Source organism: Sorex fumeus, unplaced genomic scaffold (genome assembly GCF_029834395.1).
Source record: "Sorex fumeus unplaced genomic scaffold, SorFum_2.1 ptg000041l, whole genome shotgun sequence".
NCBI classification, from domain to species: domain Eukaryota; kingdom Metazoa; phylum Chordata; class Mammalia; order Eulipotyphla; family Soricidae; genus Sorex; species Sorex fumeus.
The window spans coordinates 2890384-2909874 of record NW_026606098.1 but is presented as its reverse complement, the minus strand read 5'-3'; the positions used below and the strand labels follow the sequence as shown (position 1 = coordinate 2909874).

The 19491-nt window shown below is 46.0% G+C and overlaps 1 protein-coding gene across 1 annotated transcript in view; it reads left to right on the top strand.

Moving 5' to 3' along the window:
* The window catches only part of BRWD1 (bromodomain and WD repeat domain containing 1), a 78176-nt gene that overhangs the window by 36626 nt on the left and 22059 nt on the right, over window positions 1-19491 (top strand). Inside the window, exons 19-28 of the mRNA XM_056119313.1 lie at window positions 971-1154; window positions 2347-2440; window positions 5668-5799; window positions 9340-9434; window positions 10259-10448; window positions 11123-11248; window positions 11351-11458; window positions 13942-14066; window positions 15459-15541; window positions 18419-18530. Of these exons, the coding sequence (XP_055975288.1) occupies window positions 971-1154; window positions 2347-2440; window positions 5668-5799; window positions 9340-9434; window positions 10259-10448; window positions 11123-11248; window positions 11351-11458; window positions 13942-14066; window positions 15459-15541; window positions 18419-18530 (1249 nt within the window). The remainder of the gene's footprint in view (window positions 1-970; window positions 1155-2346; window positions 2441-5667; window positions 5800-9339; window positions 9435-10258; window positions 10449-11122; window positions 11249-11350; window positions 11459-13941; window positions 14067-15458; window positions 15542-18418; window positions 18531-19491) is intronic.

Here is a 19491-nt window from a genome sequence, read left to right as displayed (position 1 = left end):
TCCACCCAAAATTGTTGGGTGTCCCTGCGGTGTCACTGAGCATCATGGAGTGGTTGGTGCTGACAGAGCCTTCTGTACACTGTTTTTGCTACTTGAGCTGGGTGGGCGTCTACACAGCTTTCCCATTAGATGTGCTCTGCGCCTACTGGGCTGGCAGTACTGGGAAATGTGGAGGTTCATGTGGCCCCATGATCCGGGAACTGTTGGGCAGCCGTGGCTGCTTAAAAGAGATTTAGCTTTGGAGCTGGGCTGTATCTGTGCCAGATGTTGGGTGTGGGTGCGGACATCAGAGACTTGCAGTTGGGGTGCGGGGGGAATCTGTGCTCCCCCTTTTTTGAGAAGGCCTCAGGGTTCTCAGTCCAGAGACTGTTCTGTCTCCGACCATTCACCGGCTTGGCGATGATTAGTGAATGTTACTGGAATTCTTGTTCTAGAGGCACTGCGTTGAGGAGGCTTCTCTTCAGTGCTGATCTTTCCGGAACTTGTTTCCATGCTCATAGAAGAAAGCATTTTTAGGAATTCAAATATGGTAGTGTACTAGAAAAATGCCTTTAATTAAATAAAACTGTTAATTTCGGCTAGAATAATGGCACAGCAACCTTAGGGTGTTTGCCTGGCACGAGACTGATTCCTGATGTCCCATATGGGTCCCTGAGCACCACCAGAGGTAATTTCTGAGTGCAGAGCCAGGAACAACCCCTGAACATCGGCAGGTTTGGCCCCTCCCTTTCCCCCTCCAAAAAAAAAAAAAGCATAAAACTCCCCCAAAACCTATGAATTCTAGTGAATGTATAAGCTAATAGGTTAATAATTCTGTATTTTGTATTGTTATCTTAGTTACTGCAGTTTTTTAAGTAGATTTTTATTTTTTGGTTTGTATATGTTGAGAGAGACTTACATTCATTATATGTATTTAAGATAATTAATTGGAAGTTAGTTTTTCAGTCATCTTTTGATAATTTTCCTCTAGGTTTTAGACGACTGAGCTTGGACATCCAGTCCCCTCCGAATATCGGTCTGCGCCGTAGCGGGCAGGTGGAAGGCGTCCGTCAGATGCACCAGAACGCGCCCCGGAGCCAGATTGCCACTGAGCGGGACCTTCAGGCCTGGAAGCGAAGAGTGGTTGTCCCAGAGGTACCACTAGGCATATTTAGGTTTGTTTTAGGATATTATTAATATTGCTTCTCTGTACACAAATATAGCTATGGTTATTTAACACAAATTTTTAATCCCTTCGTGGTATGCATATATTTTATATGCATATATTTTAGTAATGGATTGCCATCAGTGTTTATTGTGGTAGGAAAATGTCAAAATTGCCCTTTTTCCTACGGCAAATTTTGTCGTAGCCATTTTTATTTTATGTTCAACCTACTTTTTTCTTGATTCAGAGTTTATGCATTTTCTCTGAGTAAGGGAAGTATTTATGTGTGCCTTCCCTTTCTGCTGGGTCTGTCAGGAATGGGACCTCTGGCCTCTCAGCTCTGGTGTCTAATGCTATGGAGCTATTACTACCTCACCAAAAGATTCCCAGGATGAGGATGGAGTGCAGTTCAGAGTGCTTGTCTGGAAGCTTCAGGGCCTGAGCTCAGTCAAGAAGAGGGAAGAAAAAGTTCTCAGAGCAAATATTCAGTGGTTGAATTCACAGTTGTCTCATGGCTTTAACATTCATAGTGTTGATTTGCTATTTTTGGGTTCCTGGGCTTGAACCCCAGGGCCCAGCAGGTTGCTAAAGGCAAGTGCCTAAACCCCCACATACGGTCCTGACCCCAGACAACCGTGATATTTCAAGCCTTCATTTATATTTTTGTTTTATTTTGGATTTTGGGCCAAGCCCAGCAGTGCTCAGGGCTTATCCCTGGCTCTGTGCTCAGTAATCACTTCTGGAATGTGTGGAGGTTTCTGAGTGATGACTCAGGACGCTGGAAGGTCTGTTTCTGTGTCTGTTCTGGTGTTAGTGAAGTACAGGTGAGGAGAAGTCGCTGTGGCAGTATTGAGCCTGTGTCCTGCAGTTCCTAAAGAAAATGTGGGTTTTGAATGAGTTTGGGAGTGGATGCTGCATGAGAGGAAGAGTAATCTTGGAAATTCAGTCATTGGTGCTGTGCTAATGAGTCTGGAGATCCTGTTTGAGATGATTGTGGGGCCAGTTACGCTGCAAAGGAAAAACAGGACCTCCTAACTGTCCCTTAAATTTTGTTTCCAGTAAATGCCTAACACTTAGTTCTATTACTTGAGGAAATTTCTGTGTCGAAGTGAATCAGCATCATAATGATCAATATTTTCTTCGTAGATCATTTCTTAACCTTCAGTTCAGTAACTAACAACTGGTGCTTTTAAATTTTTTAGGAAGCTAGAAGATTTCAGAATCGAGAAAGGTGAGGAGGAAAGAAATCTTTATATCATCGGAAGGAAAAGGAAGACTTTCCAGCTTGCACAGAAGGTAAGCTTCATTTTATTTTCTTATGAAAAAGCAAGTTAGGAGTTAAACTCTCAGTGTGTTAGGAATTTCTTGATTAAATCTTGTGTATTTAAAATTGTAGACACTGGAACTGGAGCAATAGCACAGCGGGTAGGGCGTTTGCCTTGCATGCGACCGACCCGGGTTTGATTCCCAGCATCCCATATGGTCTCCTGAGCACTGCCAGGAGTAATTTCTGAGTGCAGAACCAGGAGTAACCCCTGTGCAACGCTGGGTGTGACCGAAAAAGAAAAAGAAAAAAAATTGTAGACACTGGGTTGTACATTTCGGGAAGAGTTTGAAAACTCCACTGTCTCTGGTCCAGTATATTTTCAGTTACAAAACTTGATACACATTAACAAAAAAATTTTTACAAATATCAGACCTGACAGACTAAGGAAAATAGAGCTCTATTTTTTTTTTAAATTTTTATAATTATGTTTTGGGCTGTGAGTCAGGAGTCAGGTCGGTGCCCGTACCAGCGATGACATGCCTTACTGTGTGGGCAGATGGCTCGGTGCAGGAATCCAGTGAAACATGCCACTCGGCCTGGCAGTGCTGGTACCGTTGGCCAGTTAGAAGTGGGGCACACAGGACTCGGGAGTTGAGGAATTGCATGTCCCAGTCCTTACTTAAAGATTAAGCGCAGGGGCTGGAGAGACAGTACAGTGGGTAGGACACTTGCATGTGACTGATCCAGATAACGATTCCTGCAACCCCGTGTGGTCCCTTGAGTACCACCAGGAGTGATCCCTGAGCATTGTCAGATGTGTCCCAATCCCCCATCTCCCTCAGAAATCTAAATCCAGCGGCTGGAGTGATAATGCAGAGGGTAGGATGCTTGCTTTGCGCTCAGCCCACTGTGGGCTCAGTCCCTGGCACCCCATTGAGCTCCAGAGTCCCTCCAGGCTTGTTCCCTGCACATGGAGCCTGGAGTCAGTCCTGAGCACAGAGGGCATGGCCCAAAAGCTAAGGCTGAGATTATGGGAGAAATAATTCAATCCTTTTTTTTTGACTTTATAGATTATTTAAATTTATTGTGGTAATATAATGGGCTGGAGCTATAGGATAGCAGGTAGGGTGTTTGCCTTGTATGTCTAGGGTGTTTGCCTATCTGGGTTCGATTCCTCCACCCCTCTCGGAGAGCCCGACAAGCTACTGAGAGTATTCCACCCTCACGGCAAAGCCTGGTAAGCTACCCGTGATGTATTCGATATGCCAGAAATAGTAATAAGTCTCACAATGGAGATGTTACTGGTGCCCGCTCGAGAAAATCAATGAACAACAGGAGGACGGTGACCAATATATATAATAAAGGGGCCGGAGTACAGTGGGTAGGGTGTTCGCCTGCCATCATCCTTGGTTCGATCCCCAGCATCCCATATGGTTCCCAAGCACCATTCATGGGAAGAGTCAGGAGTGACCCCTGAGCATTGCTGGGTGTGGCCCTCCCCAAACAAAACAAAAAACTCAAGCACACCCAAAGTCACTGTCACTGTCCTCCCGTTGTTCATCGATTTGCTCGAGCGGGCCCAGTAACTTCTCCATTGGAGACTGTTGTTACTGTGTTTGGCATATCGGATACATCATGGGTAGCTTGCCAGGCTTTGTGTGGGTGAGATATTCTCAGTAGCTTGCCGGGCTCTCCGAGAGGGGCGGAGGAATTGAATTTGGGTCGGCCATATTGGTCACTACCATATTTTAAATTTTAATTGGGAAATAACAAAGTTTATATTTGAGTTTGTCAGTTATTTTCTTATGTTTTCACACATTACATTATGTATAAAATCATTTTTACTTTGCATTTAATTTTACTTTTTTAGTATGTTTTTGTTTTTGTTTTTTGGGTCCCACCCACAGATGCTTGGGGGTTATGGCTCTGCACTCAGGTATGACCCCTGGCAGTGCATAGGGGACCCTATGGGATGCTGGGGATCGAACCCTGGTTGGACATGTGCAAGGCAAATGCCCTACCTGCTGGACTATCATTCCAACCCCTTTTGGCCATACTCAGGCAGTGCTCAGGGCTTACTCCTGGCTATGTGCTCAGAGAGCACTCCTGAACAGGTCTCAGTAGACCTTCTGGATTATTGAGGATTGGGCCCAGGTCAGCTGCAATCTCTCTCTAACCCCAAAATAATCTATTTTTAAAGTGATAGTTTTTTGTTTCTTTCTACCACCAACTTACTCATAATAGAAGTTATTTTACGTCATAATTTGGAGAATGCCAATTCGATGCATGTTATTTACCCATGTTTTCTCTGTGCAGTAAAGTTATACCATTTCATTTTACAGTATATATTGAACAGATCCATTAAAGAACTTGTGTTTTCTTTTCTTTCTTTTTTTTTTCAAATTTATTTATTGAATCACCTTGAGAGCAGTTACAAAGTTTTTGGTTTAAAGCTCAGTCATACATCGATGGAACACCGGTTCCTTCACCAGTGCACATTTTCCACCACCAAAATCCCCAGAATACCCCCCCCCCACCCCACACCCTCCCTCTACCTGTGTGGCATACGATTTCAACATTACTCTCTCTCTACTTCGATCACCAGACCCAACATTGTTATTTGACTCTTTACCCCAACACTCAAATCTGCCGAAAAGGCAACATTAGACAATTTGTTTTCTGTTGCTGATTATGAATTGCATATGATATTGCATGGCCGTGTGACTTTGGAATTCTGAAGTTATAGTAATTAAATCTGGAGGAATTTCTGCCAAAAGCTTATGGGTTCTGAGATTTGTTTCTGAGCCTCTGGAATCATGGCCAATAAGCAGCTTGATCAGCAGCCAGGGGGCCATTCGTGTGCGGCAACTCGGGGTATCCTGGTGTGGGGAAAGAGAAAGGCTGGCTCCGCCCCCACCCCATGAGGCCCGGCATTTCTTGTCACTGTGGGCCGCTACCTGGCTGTCTATAGGCCTCTGGAAGATGGTGGCTACTGAGCCGCCAGAGGGAACAGGCCAAGACATGAAACCTGTTCCCACCTGGTGTGGCCCGGCGCTGGAAACCTAAGTCCAGATGCATTTCTGCCAAAAGCTGCTGGGTTCCGAGATTTGTTTCTGAGTCTCTGGGATTATGACCGACAAGCAGCTCGATCAGCAGCCTGAGTGCTCTGTTTTATTTTCTTAATTGGTATTTTAGGAATGTCTTCGTATTGGCCAGTTTGTTGGCGACAGACTTGTTTATTGCCTGTTTATTTCAGTCTGTTCCGGTGGTTCTGATGTCACAGTCTCGGCAGAGGACGTGTCGACGTAAATATACAAATTACGGGAGAAGAAATCTTGGACGACTCGAGTTGTCTTCTGAAAATGAATCTTCAAGCTCTGTACGACATGTAAGTCAAGTAACTTTAAATTATAGAGGTAACCTGAAATAATTTCTGAAATAATTTGTTTCTTCAATTTGAAGCACTTTGAAATTATGGAAAACATAGAGGCCGCGCGACATCTTATCAGGACATCTTTTTATGACATCTTATTATCTCATTCCTACTTTGGACAAACTTGCAGGCTATCGAATGTAGCCTGCCCACAGGGCAGAGTCTGGCAAACTCCCCGTGGCGTACCACATATGCCAAATACCAGTAACAATGATGGGTCTCATTCTCCTAAAGAGCCTTGAATATAATCTCAGGGCTAGGATGAAAGAGACGTTACTGGGGCCTGCTCGAGGCAATCGACGAATAACAGGATGATGAATGAATGAATAGTGTTATATAGAAGAAATTCTAAATTTTCAGTTCTTTCCCCAAAAATCTTTAGCAGTTTTATTTACATATCTACCACTTGTCACTTGTCACCCTGTTGTTCATCGACTTGCTCGAGCAGGCGCCAGTAACGTCTCCATTTGTCCCTGTCGTGTGCTAGCGTAGCCCAGTGGTGTATTGGGGGCTCTTTCAGGGTCAGTGGAATGAGGCCCGTTAACTGTTATGTTTTGGCGTATCGAATACGCCACGGGGAGCTTTCCAGGCTCTGCCGTGCAGGCGGGATAGCTTGCCGGGACGGAGCGCCCCAGGAAAAACTGCATCGCTCTCTTCAGAAGTGTAAAATTGGGTGGTCTTAGTGGCTTAGTTGAATTGTGCCATTATAAGTATTTAATTTCAGAGTACTTGCATTACCTATTAAAGAGCCCTTGGCCTGGGCCGGGAAGTAAGAGTGGTTGAGGTGCTCGCTTTGCCTGGGCCTGAACCTGGCTCCCTTCCTGGTACCACAGTTTCTCTAGCACAGGAAAAACCCAGGAAACAAAACCTTAGGTTCATTTTGCAGTTGGTCCTCATTTTCACCCCAGTGTCCTTTTACAGCTAATTTTCTTGGTCTGTATTTCTGTGTTTTGGCCCTTGCCTATAAAGGGATCATGATCTATTTTGTGGCTTTATTTCCCCTACGTAACTCAGTGCACACACATGAACCTGGTTGAGAAAGAACTCCCATCTTCCAGTATTCCACTGCACAGCATACTGTATTTCGCGTCCCCACGTGGCAGCTGATGCACAGTTGTATGTTGCCCCACACTGGCTATTAGTGGAGCGCTGCTGACCAGCATTCCTATCCTTTCCTGTGCGGCCACAGTGTCCCGGGGGCTGTTTCAGAGCGGGTTTGCGGGGTCAGCTGGAAACTGAAAGTCACGAATAGGGAGAGGGCCTCAGTGGGTCAATTCAGAACATGTAGTTTTGGTTCATTGATGCTGCCCCTGACTCTCCATAGACGGTTTTCTTCAAAGAATCGGGCCCGTCCAGTAGAAGTAGAGCAGGGCCAGGGCCAGCAGCTTGTGGCTCAGTGACTCGAGCTGGTGACACTCCGCTCTGTGGCGCCTGGGGTTGACTGGGCGACTTTTTTTCCCATTTATTATTCATTTAATTTCAGTTTCCCCCTTATCCTTCATTTAAACACTGTAGTTTACAAAGTTGTTCATGATGATTTGTTGCAGACATTCAGTAATTGAACACCAGTTCCATTGCCGTTATATTTCCCCCTACTATTATTCCCAATTTTCCCAGCCTTAAGCTGCCCCCATAGCAGGTCCTTAATAATTTATTTAATACTGCTTGTCAGTAATTTGCTAAGAAAATGATCAAGAAATGTTTTCTTAGAAGAAAGCGAAGATTGTTGTATCTCACCTTGAAGCCATTAAGTCCCTGTGAGAGATTAGTAAGGTATTAACAAAGTTTTTATATTTTGTTAATCGAGATCGATTGCCTCTATGTTATATCCCATCCAATCCCATGTGCTACTCCTGGTTTATCAGTGCTGTAGAGTTTCAGATATCCAGGAACTCTAATATTTTAACGGGGTGTTATAGCTGCAGTTAAGTTTTAAACTATGGTGACTTTGGGGTGTGTGCGTGACTGTTGGGGCTTCTGGAAGTACAGGGAGATGGAGGGGAGGGAAGATAGTCCATCCTCGACTCTGCCAGAGCCTGGATATTTCAGTCACCAAACCCGCATACCTGTTTTTTTTTTCAGTGGATTGATTAATGGGTGAGGCTCATCCTGAGCAGTGGGGTCTGGCCGGGAGCATGGGGGTGATTGTGGAGTGGAAGAGCTTTGTGCTGCTGGGGCCCTGCCCCGCTCTGGGGTGCCCTGGATGCCAGCCTTGAATGGGTGTACGGGAGTCTTCTGGCACTCGTTGATCTCTTTCGAGGTTTTTTATGAGTTTCTGGATCATGGCCTGTAAAGGAGCTTACATGGCACTGGAGGTGGTTCATGGGCGTGATTACCGGGACTTTGGGAAGTACAGGGGGTTGAGGGGGAGTCGCTCATCCCATCTTAGTGGGTTGCATTTATTGGCACTGTGCAGGTGTGGCACCAGGGATCTGAGCCGGGCTGCCTGTCGGTAGCACTCTCCGTGGGTCACTGGTCACGGCCTCATGCAGTGACATGACTTCAGTCTTTGAGAGGAAAACTTGACAAGTTGGATTTAATTGGAATGAAAATCTGCTGCTCTGGGGGAGATTAAGAGAATTAAAAGATAAGCCATGGACTGGGAGAAAATGCTTATGAATTACCTCTGATAGGGCCAGAGAAGGTCATACCGGGTGTGAGGCACATGTCATGCGTGTGGTCAGTCCCCATCTGGCCCTCAGCACCATGTTGCCCCTGTATCTATCTCACCAGGAGCCCACAGAACGCAGGACCTGAGCACCACCACAGGTTTGAGCCATGGTTTGCTGAGAATTGCCTGCAGGGGGTCCCTGAACCTCTTGTGTACTGCTTGTGCAGCCCCCAAAACAAAAACCAACCAACCAAAGATCTGCCAGGGGCAGGAGCAGTGTGGTACAGCAGGGAGGGCATTGGTCTTGCACGCAGCCGACTTGGGTTCAGTCTCCAGCATCTCATACGGGATGGATCACTCAACAGTGCTGAGTATTGTCAGGAGTGATTCCTGAGTGCAGAGTCAGAGTTGCCCCTGAATGTTGCTGGGTGTGATCCAAAAAGGAAAAAATACAAACTAAAATGAACTGCCAGCCCTGTGTGGGTTTGGTTGGATGGCAGGTTTGTACCTCTCATCTATCGTGCCCCGAACCATTGCCTGGGCCCTGCCAGTGGGCTTTGGGTACTGAAGGGGCTGGGTAGGGCAACCCACTCCCCCAAACAAAACAAAACACAGGAACTGCAAACTTGTAACATTTCTTTTGATTTGCTCACTTCACTCAGAAATTGGTTTCTTGTGGAAACTTCTTTTCGACTAGTATTATGTTGCCTTGTGCCTGGATAACATTAAGGATGTAGCAAAGATGATTCACTCTTATTTCAAGTTTGTCCGATTCCATTTGATTGCTCGGTCGTTGTGCACCTGAAGTTATTAGGCTCACCGTGCTTTTTGTGTGTGTTATATTACCTCAGAAATAAAGATTTTACTTCCCCTGCACTCATTAGGAGACGTCTTGTGATCAGAGTGAAGGCTCTTGTTCTTCCGAAGAAGAAGAGTGGAAAAGTGATAGAAGAAGTCCAAGTGACAGCGAAAGTTCCAGGTACATATGCGTTGGCGTATTTGCTCTTGTAAGCATTTCGTTTATTTAGTCCTTTGTATTTTTGCCTCTGAGCCAATGCTAGCAGTGTCCAGCTGTGTGTGGCTAGTCCCTTGACCCTTGACCCAGTGCTTTAAGGATCAGTGGAACTGCTGGCCCTCAGCCAACTGGAGTGCTAGGGCTTTCCCGAGAGATGGGTGCAGACGGGTAAGGGCCTCCTTTTCTGCTTGATTCTTCTTCGTGTGGCTGCATTTCCTTCTCTTTTACTCTTGTCGTTCTGGGGAGGGAACCCTTCCTGGCAGGAAGTTCTGGGAACCTGGATCTTCCTATCTGCTCTGGCTCTTGTTTCATTGGACTTTACATAGTCTCCAGTTTCCCTGGAAGGCCAGTAGGGCCAGTGGGTGGTAGTTGGATGCTTGTGGGTTTAGTTTCTGTTTGGCTCAGACTTGGTGCTCAGGGCTTTCTCAGGGTCACTCCTGGTGGGGGTGGATCATCCTGGCTGGCCGAATACAGGGCAAGTGCGCTACCTGCTGTACACACAGCGTTTCTGCCCCACTTTTCTGTTCTCTTAAGATCGTGTTTGATTTCTTTGCTAATTGGACTTCTGATTCCATATGACTTAACATGCTTTCCCATTTTTTTAGAGGGTGTGACACCTGACAGTGCTCAGGGCTTATTCATGCTTCTGTGCTCAAGGACCACCCTATTGGTGTTTGGGGGATCAAATGGGGTGCCAGGGAGGGAACCTGGGTCTGCCACATAACAAGGCGACAGCCCTCCCCGCTAAAAGTATCTTTGTCACCACTTAACATGCTTTTCTTTCGTAGTGATTCTTCTTCCCGATACTCCGATTGGACGGCTGACGCAGGCATCAATTTGCAGCCTCCCTTACGGACTTCCTCGCGCCGACGAGTGACTCGATTCTGTAGCAGTTCAGAAGATGAAATGTCGACTGAGAATTTGTCTCCTCCCAAAAGAAGACGGAAGAGGAAGAAAGGAAATAAGCCCAAAAAAGAGGTCAGGGAAGCAAGCGCGCGCGCGCGTGTGTATGTGTGTGTGTGTGTGTGTGTGTGTGGCCTACCCAGGTGTGTGTGTGTGTGTGTGTGTGTGTGTGTGTGTGTGTGTGTGTGTAAGAGTGGCCTACCCAGGCTTACTCCGGGCCTGCAGGGATTGCTGACAGCTTCGGGGGACTGTGTCTGCAGTGCTGGGAATTGAACTTGGGTGGAGAAAGTCAAATGAAGTGCCCTTCTTGCTGTGCTCTTTCCAGCCCCTGCAGTGCTGCTTTAAAACTGTTTCTTCAGGTCTCAGTGAATAACAGTTACTCAAGATTGGGTTTCGGGCATACAGGGGTTCCACCCAAACCGCTTCACTGGTTCCCACTGCCTCCACCCGTGTCTTCCCTCCCCCCATCAGTGGCACCTTTCTCTTTGTTAAGATACTGTGTTTCACAGTAGTGTCACTGATGGGTGTCAAGCAAGTCACTGTTCTGCCCCCTTCCCTGACCTGTCTCCTCTCCACCCCCACTTCCCCGGTGTTCTTGATGAGTTCTTGTGCATGTTAACGTACTGAATCTGTACTGTAGAAAAACTGTTAACTCATTATTATTCTCAATACAATTTTTATTTTTTCTAATCAGAGTGTTGCTGTTTCCTGTTTAATAAACGTTGGTCCTTTTTTCTTTACCTTAACAGAATTTGAGGAGAATGTCTCCTGCAGAATTTTCAAATACGGAGCATTTGTACGAGTTTCATCCTCCAATTTGGATAACAGATACCACACTTCGAAAGTCTCCTTTTGTTCCTCAAATGGGGGATGAGGTGAGAGCGATGCGACTTAAAAGCACGAATATGGAACAACTTCTCAAAAACAAAATTGAGAGTATTCTTAAAAGTACTGAACTCTGTACTTCCCTTTTGTAGGTAATATATTTTCGACAGGGTCATGAAGCTTATATTGATGCAGTTAGAAAAAATAAGACTTACGAACTGAACCCTAATAAGGAACCTTGGAGAAAAATGGATCTTAGGGTAAGGTGATTATTAAGTTATTAAATGGTACTTGCGTTGTTTAAAAATCTATTTTAAGAATCCACTGAGATCTGGTTTATTATTGCCTTTCAGATTCATACTTAAGATCCTTTCTGTTACTATAAGTCGTAAGACCTAGTAGGTTGTAGCAACGTTGGTGAGCAGAGAAGGTATCCTGCGTAGTGAAATAAGGTTTTATTTACTATGGTGAATGTTGGTAGAGAAACCAAAGAAAAAAAGGTTTTATTGACAAATCAAGTTAAGTGTTACTAATGAAGGGAAGGTGAAATTGAGTAAAATAGGTCAGCTGTGTGGTATCGAATGGAATTGGACCTTCTGTGGTACCTTTTACTTAATTGTTGGTTTTGGTCCATACCCAGCAGTGTTCAGGGTATCACTCCTGCCAGGGATCAAATCCAGGTGGGCTGTGTGCAAGGCATGCGCCTCACCTGTTGTACTGTGACTCTGACCCTCTGTGGTGACTTTTCATACTCCGTAGTGTGGTACACTGATGCTCATTAGTCAAGAGGTGTGCCTGAAAAATCTGTAATGTCAGTTCCATTACTTAAAGAGTATTGGAAGACAGTTCCACTTGAGACTTCACATTTGTGCCTGGTCCATGTGATGGGTGTTCGCAAATTTAAACGCATTAGAGCTTTTTTAGGATAGCTTGACATACGTATGTGACTGGGGTCTGAGTTCCCAAAGAAAAATCACAAAGTGGTTTTTAATAAAATGTCGATGGCACTAGCTCAGATATAATAAAACCTAGATGACACCAGCTTCTCTATATTAACTGATTAGAAGATTTTTTTTTTTTTTTTAGTGAAGCAAGAGGTTTTTTTTTGCATGAATGGGGGGTAGGGGAAGAAAAAATCCACATGTACGAGAGAGAACATGACCTTAGAAGAATGAGTGAGCAGCCAAGTGTGAGAGATTTGTGATCAAGGACCAGCCAGAATTTAGTCTTTTCAACATTTTAAAATGCCACCTTGGAGGAAGTCCCGTGTTTTGGTGGTTAAAAGTTCTCAGTATTGTGATAGAGCAGTCTCGTCACTGTAGCGAGTCTGCCGACAACTGAAAATGAAGGCACTTACTTACACCTTTGAAATCGGTGATTTTATTGCAGCATTTAATGTATGGAAGTTCACAGGCTCTGCAGTTTATTCATGGGTATTACTGTTTATTTATATTATTATTTTTGGGGGGTGGGTATTTTGGACCACACTTGGCGGTGCTCAGGGGTTACTCCTTGCTTTGTGCTCAAGGATCACTCCTGACGGGGCACGGGGGACCATGTGGGGTGCTGAGGATCGAACCTGGGTCGGCTACATGCAAGGCAAGTGCTTTACCCACTGCTGTCACTTTGACCCCACTGGTTTTTAATTTTTGGGAGCCACTCTGGGCAGTGCTCAGGGGTCACGCCTAGATCTGCACTGAGGAATTACTCCTGCCGGTGCTCAGAGAACATGTGCAAGCCGGCGCCGTCCCTTACTCCTTTCCTACCTCTCCTGTTGCTGCGTGTAGTAAACACAAGGCCACTTGGAGAAGCCCAAGCACCCCACCATGCTGAATCACTGAGAACCTGTGCCCGCACTGCTGTGTACAGCCCCCAGCACAGCGGGGAGAGGGCGTCCAGGGCTGCAGTCTGTTCTGCCGGAGGCCCGGCTGCCCTCCAGCACCTCAGGGCTCCCCCGCACTCGGCTGTCTGTCGGCTCTGGCCCAGGCAAAGAACTTTGCTGCTGGAGGGATGGCTGTTTTACAATACATTACTGAAAGAAAAATGGGATGTGAATTGCTGTTGGCACTTAATGTGACTTAGGGACATGTCTCTAACACAAAATATTACATCATAGTGTCAGTGATTGTGCAGAAGAATTATTACAAGGAAGTTTTTTTTTTTTTAAAGAAGAGTTTGTGTGAGAGAGAGGAGAGAGAGAGAGCGAGAGAGAGCGAGAGCGAGCGAGCTGGTCAGGATGTTCTCCTGGGATGCTGGCGATAGAACTCGGCTTGACCCTGTGCAAGGCAAAGCGCCCTACCCACCCACCTTACCCGCTGTACTATTTCTCTGGTGATACTTTTTACATTAGAATTCTTGTTTTTGGGCCGCACCTGGTGGTGCTCTGGGGATACTCCTGGCGGGGAGTGATGGGGATGAAACCGGGTTGAGTGTGCGCGGCAGGTGCCCTGCTGACTTGTCTGTCTCTCCGGTCTGTTTCTTACTTGAGAAACAGCATGAAATGTCTTCAAAAATTGAGGGGATAAAAATGGACTTGTTTTTTTTTTCATTGAATTATTCTTGCTGGAAAAATGAACAAGTTTTAGCTCTGCGTAAAAAATGCCTGTAATTAAAGTTAAAGAGGATGCTGGTGAAAGCCTAAACGAACTTCACATAAGTTGGCAACATGTAAGGAATGAGTCTTCAAAAATCGCTTTACTTGAACAACTTAAAACTTTTCTTCTTTTAAACATGTTTATTAAAGGATCAAGAGTTGGTCAAAATAGTTGGAATTCGATATGAGGTTGGTCCCCCTACACTCTGTTGCCTCAAACTAGCGTTCATAGACCCAGCAACTGGAAAACTTGGGGACAAGTCTTTCTCCATTAGGTATGTATTTTTCTTTCAGTGAATGAGTTCCGCTTGGGTCTTGCATCTTAGATGCTGGTCAGCGTGCTTTCCCCCATGAGCTGCAGGGCGGTTCAAAGAAGAGTGCTGCGGGCAGCTTGAGGACCCCCGGGGCAGGAACCCAGGGAGCTCAGAACAGGCTTGCACCATCAACATGGAGGCAGTGGCCTATCGTGACCTTTTTCCATGCCATTTAAGTGTTTGGAGAATTCTGGCCTGTAGGGGGGAAGGCCTTCTGCTTTTCTTAATGAGAAAATGTAAGAATAATTTACTCAGCTTCTCCTTCTCCTCTAATAACCGTGAGCACTTAGTGTGGCCTAGAGGGCCGTATGAAATGTGGCTAGTTCCAGCCGGGAGTCACGAAAGTGGAAACAGGATTTTGAAGAAAGACCAAAATATCTATATCTAATTCATTGTATTATTTTGTGGTAAAACAATTAAGACACATTGAGTTGAATACAATAAATTTATTTGTTCCCTTTAGTCTTAGTTTTTTTTTTTTTTTTAATTATTTGTAGTGCTAGTGATTGAACCTTGGGCCTCATCCATGTCCTCTGCCACTGAGCTGCTCCTCTGGGCATTTTTTTTTAAATTTATTTTTTGGGTGACATTTAGGATGCTTAGGGGTTACTCCTGGCTCTGCACTCAGAAATTACTTCTGCCGGTGCTTAGGAGATGACAAGGGATACTGGGGATTGAATCTGGGTCGGCCGCTTGCAAGGCAAACTGCCCTCCCCGTTGTACTACTGCTCTGGCCCCTTTATTTTTATTTTTTAAGAAATTGAAAGGTTTATTGGAAAACAAAAGGGAGAAAAGGTGCCAGCGGGGGAGAAACTTGAGCAAGGACTAAGCTCTCATCTTTTTTTTTTTTTTTTTAAAGCACTGTTCTTTATTTAAAAAAAAATACTGTTTTTGGGTTTGTGGCCATGCCTGGTGTATTGCTGGGTATACCTCCTGGCAGAGTTTTATTTGGTTTTGCATGCAAGGCAAGAGCCTGGCCTGCTGTACTGTGTGTCCAGCCCGTTCCTGGCAGTACTGGGGGATCAGAACCAGGGCCGTGCCGCATGCAGATGTGGGCGCCCGCCTCTGAGCTACATCCCCAGCTAGGCGGATAATAAATGCTCTGTGTTTTCCTCCCAGTGCTGCATTTGTTTCATTTTTTGTTTATTAGGGCCACACCCAGGGGTACTCAGGCGTCACTCCTGACCCTGCACTCAGGAATCACTACCGGTGGACTTGGGTGACCATATGGGATGTCTGGGGAATCGAACCCAGCTTGGGGACATGCAGAAGAAGCCGCTGTACTATTGCCCTGTCCTTGCCATTGCATTTCTGTTTAACTGTTTTACTATTTAACCCTCTATTTTTTTGAAGGTACCATGACATGCCAGATGTCATTGACTTTCTTGTGTTGCGACAGTTTTATGATGAAGCAAGACAGAGAAATTGGAAGCCTAGTAAGTCTGTTTTTCTGAGAATTAAACTTCATCTTTTATTTCACTTTCCCTAATTTTTTGGTTGTATTGCTGCTTTGACGGTATATGCAAGCATATAAAATTTGGAAGGAAGAATTATAAATGACTATACATATATTTATGACATGTTTAGTAATGAATAACATTTAGAGGGGCTGGAGCAATAGCACCGCAGGAAGAGTGTTTGCCTTAGACATGGCCAACCCAAGTTCAATTCCCAGTATTCCATATGGTCCTCTGAGCACTGCCAGGGGTAATTCCTGAGTGCATAGTCAGGAGTAACCCCTGTGCCTTGCCAGGTGTGACCCAAAAAAGCAAAAAAAAAAAAAAAATTTTTTTTTAAAGGATTTATTTCTTACTAAGGACAAATTGAGAAGTTTAATGCCTTCTACCCTTTTGTAATCCTTTCCTGTACAGTATTATTTCTAGTATTACTCTGGCATAATTCACAGATTGTCTAATGATCTAAGACAATTTTAGACAACATTCTAAGACGAGGAGTATCACTGTATCACTGTCATCCTGTTGTTCATCGATTGCCTCGAGCAGGCACCAGTAACGTCTCCTTCATCCTTGCCCTGAGATTTTAGAAAGTGCCACATTTGAGGCTCTTTCAGGGTCAGGGGAATGAGACCCATCATTGTTACTGGTTTTTGGCATATTGAACACGCCACGGGGAGTTTACCAGACTGCCGTGTGGACAAGATACTTTCGGCAGCCTGCCAGGTTCTCCAGAGTAAGAATTAGACAAAAAGAGGTCACGCACTTCCGGGAGCTGGGTTTTTAAGTCTCTGGGACTTGGCTGTTGATGGGATTACATGGCGCCCCGGACAGTTGGTGGGTATAACGCCTACATACTGGAAGAAGGGGGTCTGGGTGGAGGAGTACCATGGAGATCGAGAAATAATGCAAAATTTTAATAATAATGTTATGGTGTACCAAGCCATATTTTACCTTTTGATCTCAGCACAAGCTTCAAGAGGGTGACTAAAAAACCATTTATTTAAAATAAAAAATTTCAGGGCCGGAGAGATAGTACAGGGGGTAGGGCAAATGCCCTTGTGTGTGGCTGACGAGTTCATCACTGGCAGCCCCTGTGGTTCCCTGAACCCACCAGGCATGATTCCTGAGTGCAGAGCCACGAGTCAGCTCTGATGGTGGCTGCGTGTGGCCCCCAAATAAACCAACAAATGCCCATGAGCTTGACGAGAGAAAGGGTGCGAGGAGCTCGGTGGAGCACCGCCCTGCCTGGAACGGGAGCGCAGGCTTTCTGGGGGCTCGTCTGCGCAGGTGGGCAGTGCTCCAGCCCCGGATCCCTGCTTCCAGCCCGGGCACGCTCAGCTAGCTGGCCTTTGGGGAGCCGTCCTGCTTTTGTTTCAGTCTCACTGGAAACATGAGCTTGGGCTAAATCATTTTGTGTACGCAGTCCTAAATGATGTTGACGTTAACCTCAGGGCCAGGGATGTGGTGTACAGATCAGAGTGGGTGCTTTGCATACATGTTTTTGGCTCTGAGCACTGACAACCGAGCGTGTTCCTAAAACAGAACAGAACAGACCATCCCACAAAGCCAGTGTTCATTCCTCAGGTTTTCTGTTGCCCTTTCCTATAGGCACGACCCCGGTTCTGTCTCCTGGCCCCCAAATAGACATGTTTCCTTTTGGGGTCACATCTGATGTTCCGAGGGGCCATTTGCAGTGGTCCAGGGGTTGAAGCTGGGGCTCCCTCATACATGCTTTCCAGCACCTGAGCGTGCTCTCCTGCCCCGAATGTACTTTTTTGAAAAGGGTGGGCTGATTGCAGAAAAAGTCTTCGAACCTTGTAGTCGTTTGTGTGTCTCTGGTAATTCCTGTAGAACAACGATAGCAGACCTCCTTAGAAATGAGTGTGGGAAGCATTTAGTAATGTATTCTAAAACGCCAGGGTTGACCTGATTTTTCCAGAGTTACTTGGGGTTGTATAGATAACTTCCTAAATGGTTAGCTCCAAGCCTGCCCTTTCATTTTCTGTGCTCTAGGAAGTGTTGCGTACTTGGTGAATGTGCATCTTGAATGTGCTTATCATGGCCTCATTGTCAAAAGTTTTGGAACTCTCAAAATTTTATTTTTTGCTTGCTTGAATAAATTCTTTGTTTTATGTTCCTTGTTTCATTATGTAATAGACCTTAATTTAGAATGGGCTTTTGGCTTTACCGAGCAGTAAAATCTGATCATAAGCCATGCTGGTCTCTCATGCCACTCGCTGAGTCCCTTCCGTCCATTGCTGTCATACCTTGTGTTGTTCCTCAAGGTACTGGAAAGTAGGGAAGGGTGACTCATTTCATAGTTGCATTTATCTCTTTTTTTTCTTTTCACTTTTATTAGTGAAACATCATGAGGTACAGTTGTAGACTTAAAAATTTTTGTGCTTGGGTCTCAGTTATACAATGATCAAGTACCCATCCCTTCACCAGTGCCCATTTCCCACCACCACGGAACCCAGTATCCCTCCCACCCCCCATCCCACCCTGCCTCTGTGGCATGGCATTCCCTTTTGGTCTCTTTCCTTTTGGGTGCTGTGGTTTGCAAAAGAGGCATTGAGTGGCAATCATGTTCGGTCTGCAGTCTACTTTCAGCATGCTTCTCCCATCCTGGGAGGATCCTCCCAACACCCTTTATTTGGTGCTCCCTTCTCTATCTGAGCTTCCTTTTCCTCTAGCATGTGTGGCTGGCCTCCAAGCCATGGAGCAAACCTCCTGGTACTAATCTCGGCCACTCTTGGGTGTTAGTCTCCTATTTTGGTTACGTTCATCTTTTAATTTTGTTTTCCTGTGTGTCACGTTGGTAAATCGATGTCTGAGGTGCTCTTCCCTCTTCCACAGGCGACAGGTTCCGCTCCATCATCGATGACGCGTGGTGGTTTGGAACGGTGCTGCGGCAGGAGCCGTTCCAGTCGCAGTACCCCGACAGTCACTTCCAGTGTTACGTGGTGAGGTCTGTATGCAGAGGGGAGTGACTCCGCGACAGACGCTTGGTCCCTGTGACCTGAGGTGAAACTCTGGCTCTGCGTCAGGTCGAGCCTGCTTGATCTCCAGTGTGCTTGGAGTTGCTCCTCCATGGTGGCACCTGGGTACAGGCGTGGCTTGTTCCCTGGGCCCGTCCATCGGCATCGCCGTCACGGCTCAGGAGCTGTGTGTAGTGCCACCCTCCCTTAGAACCTCCTTGCTCCTTGTCTAGGGCTGTAGAGTAGTCTGCTTTCTGAGATCTGGTCTCTTGAAAGATGTTCACTACCCCGGGGCTGAGGCCACGTGGGGTTCCTAGACTTGCTCTTGAACTTGCTGTCCTTTATTCGGGAGGGGGCTGAGGGCGTGGGGAGTTGTCCCAAGCACTGCCTGACTGTCCTTGCACTCTGGAGCCAGCTGCCTGGGGCCCTGTGGTGTCCTGTGGAGGCATTCCAGGGCAACAACCTGATGATGCTCAGGGACTGGGTGGGGGCGGGGGGCAACGGGGCGTGGAGCCATGTGAATTAGGCTGGGTGCGTGCCAAGCATGGGCCTCAACCCCATCTCTCCTGCCCTCTTGCCGTTTTTATAGTCCCTTCTTAGAATCTATTCTAGGGAAGTTTCTAATACTTAGAATTTTGATAACCAAGTGAATTTCTACATTTTAAATCTTTGCTTTTACTTGTGTAGTGGCTATGTAGTAATTATTGATAGTTCACGATCACGACCATCCTGTTATTCGTCGATTGCCTCGAGCAGGCCCCAGTAACATCTCCTTCGTCTGAGCCCTGAGATTTTTTTAAAGAGTGCCATATTCAAGGCTCTTTCAGGGTTAGGAGAATGAGACCCATCATTGTTACTGGTATTTGGCATATTGGGTACGCCACGGGGAGTTTGCCAGACTTTGCCGTGTGGGCAGGTTACATTCGGTAGCCTGCCAAGTTGTCCAAAGCA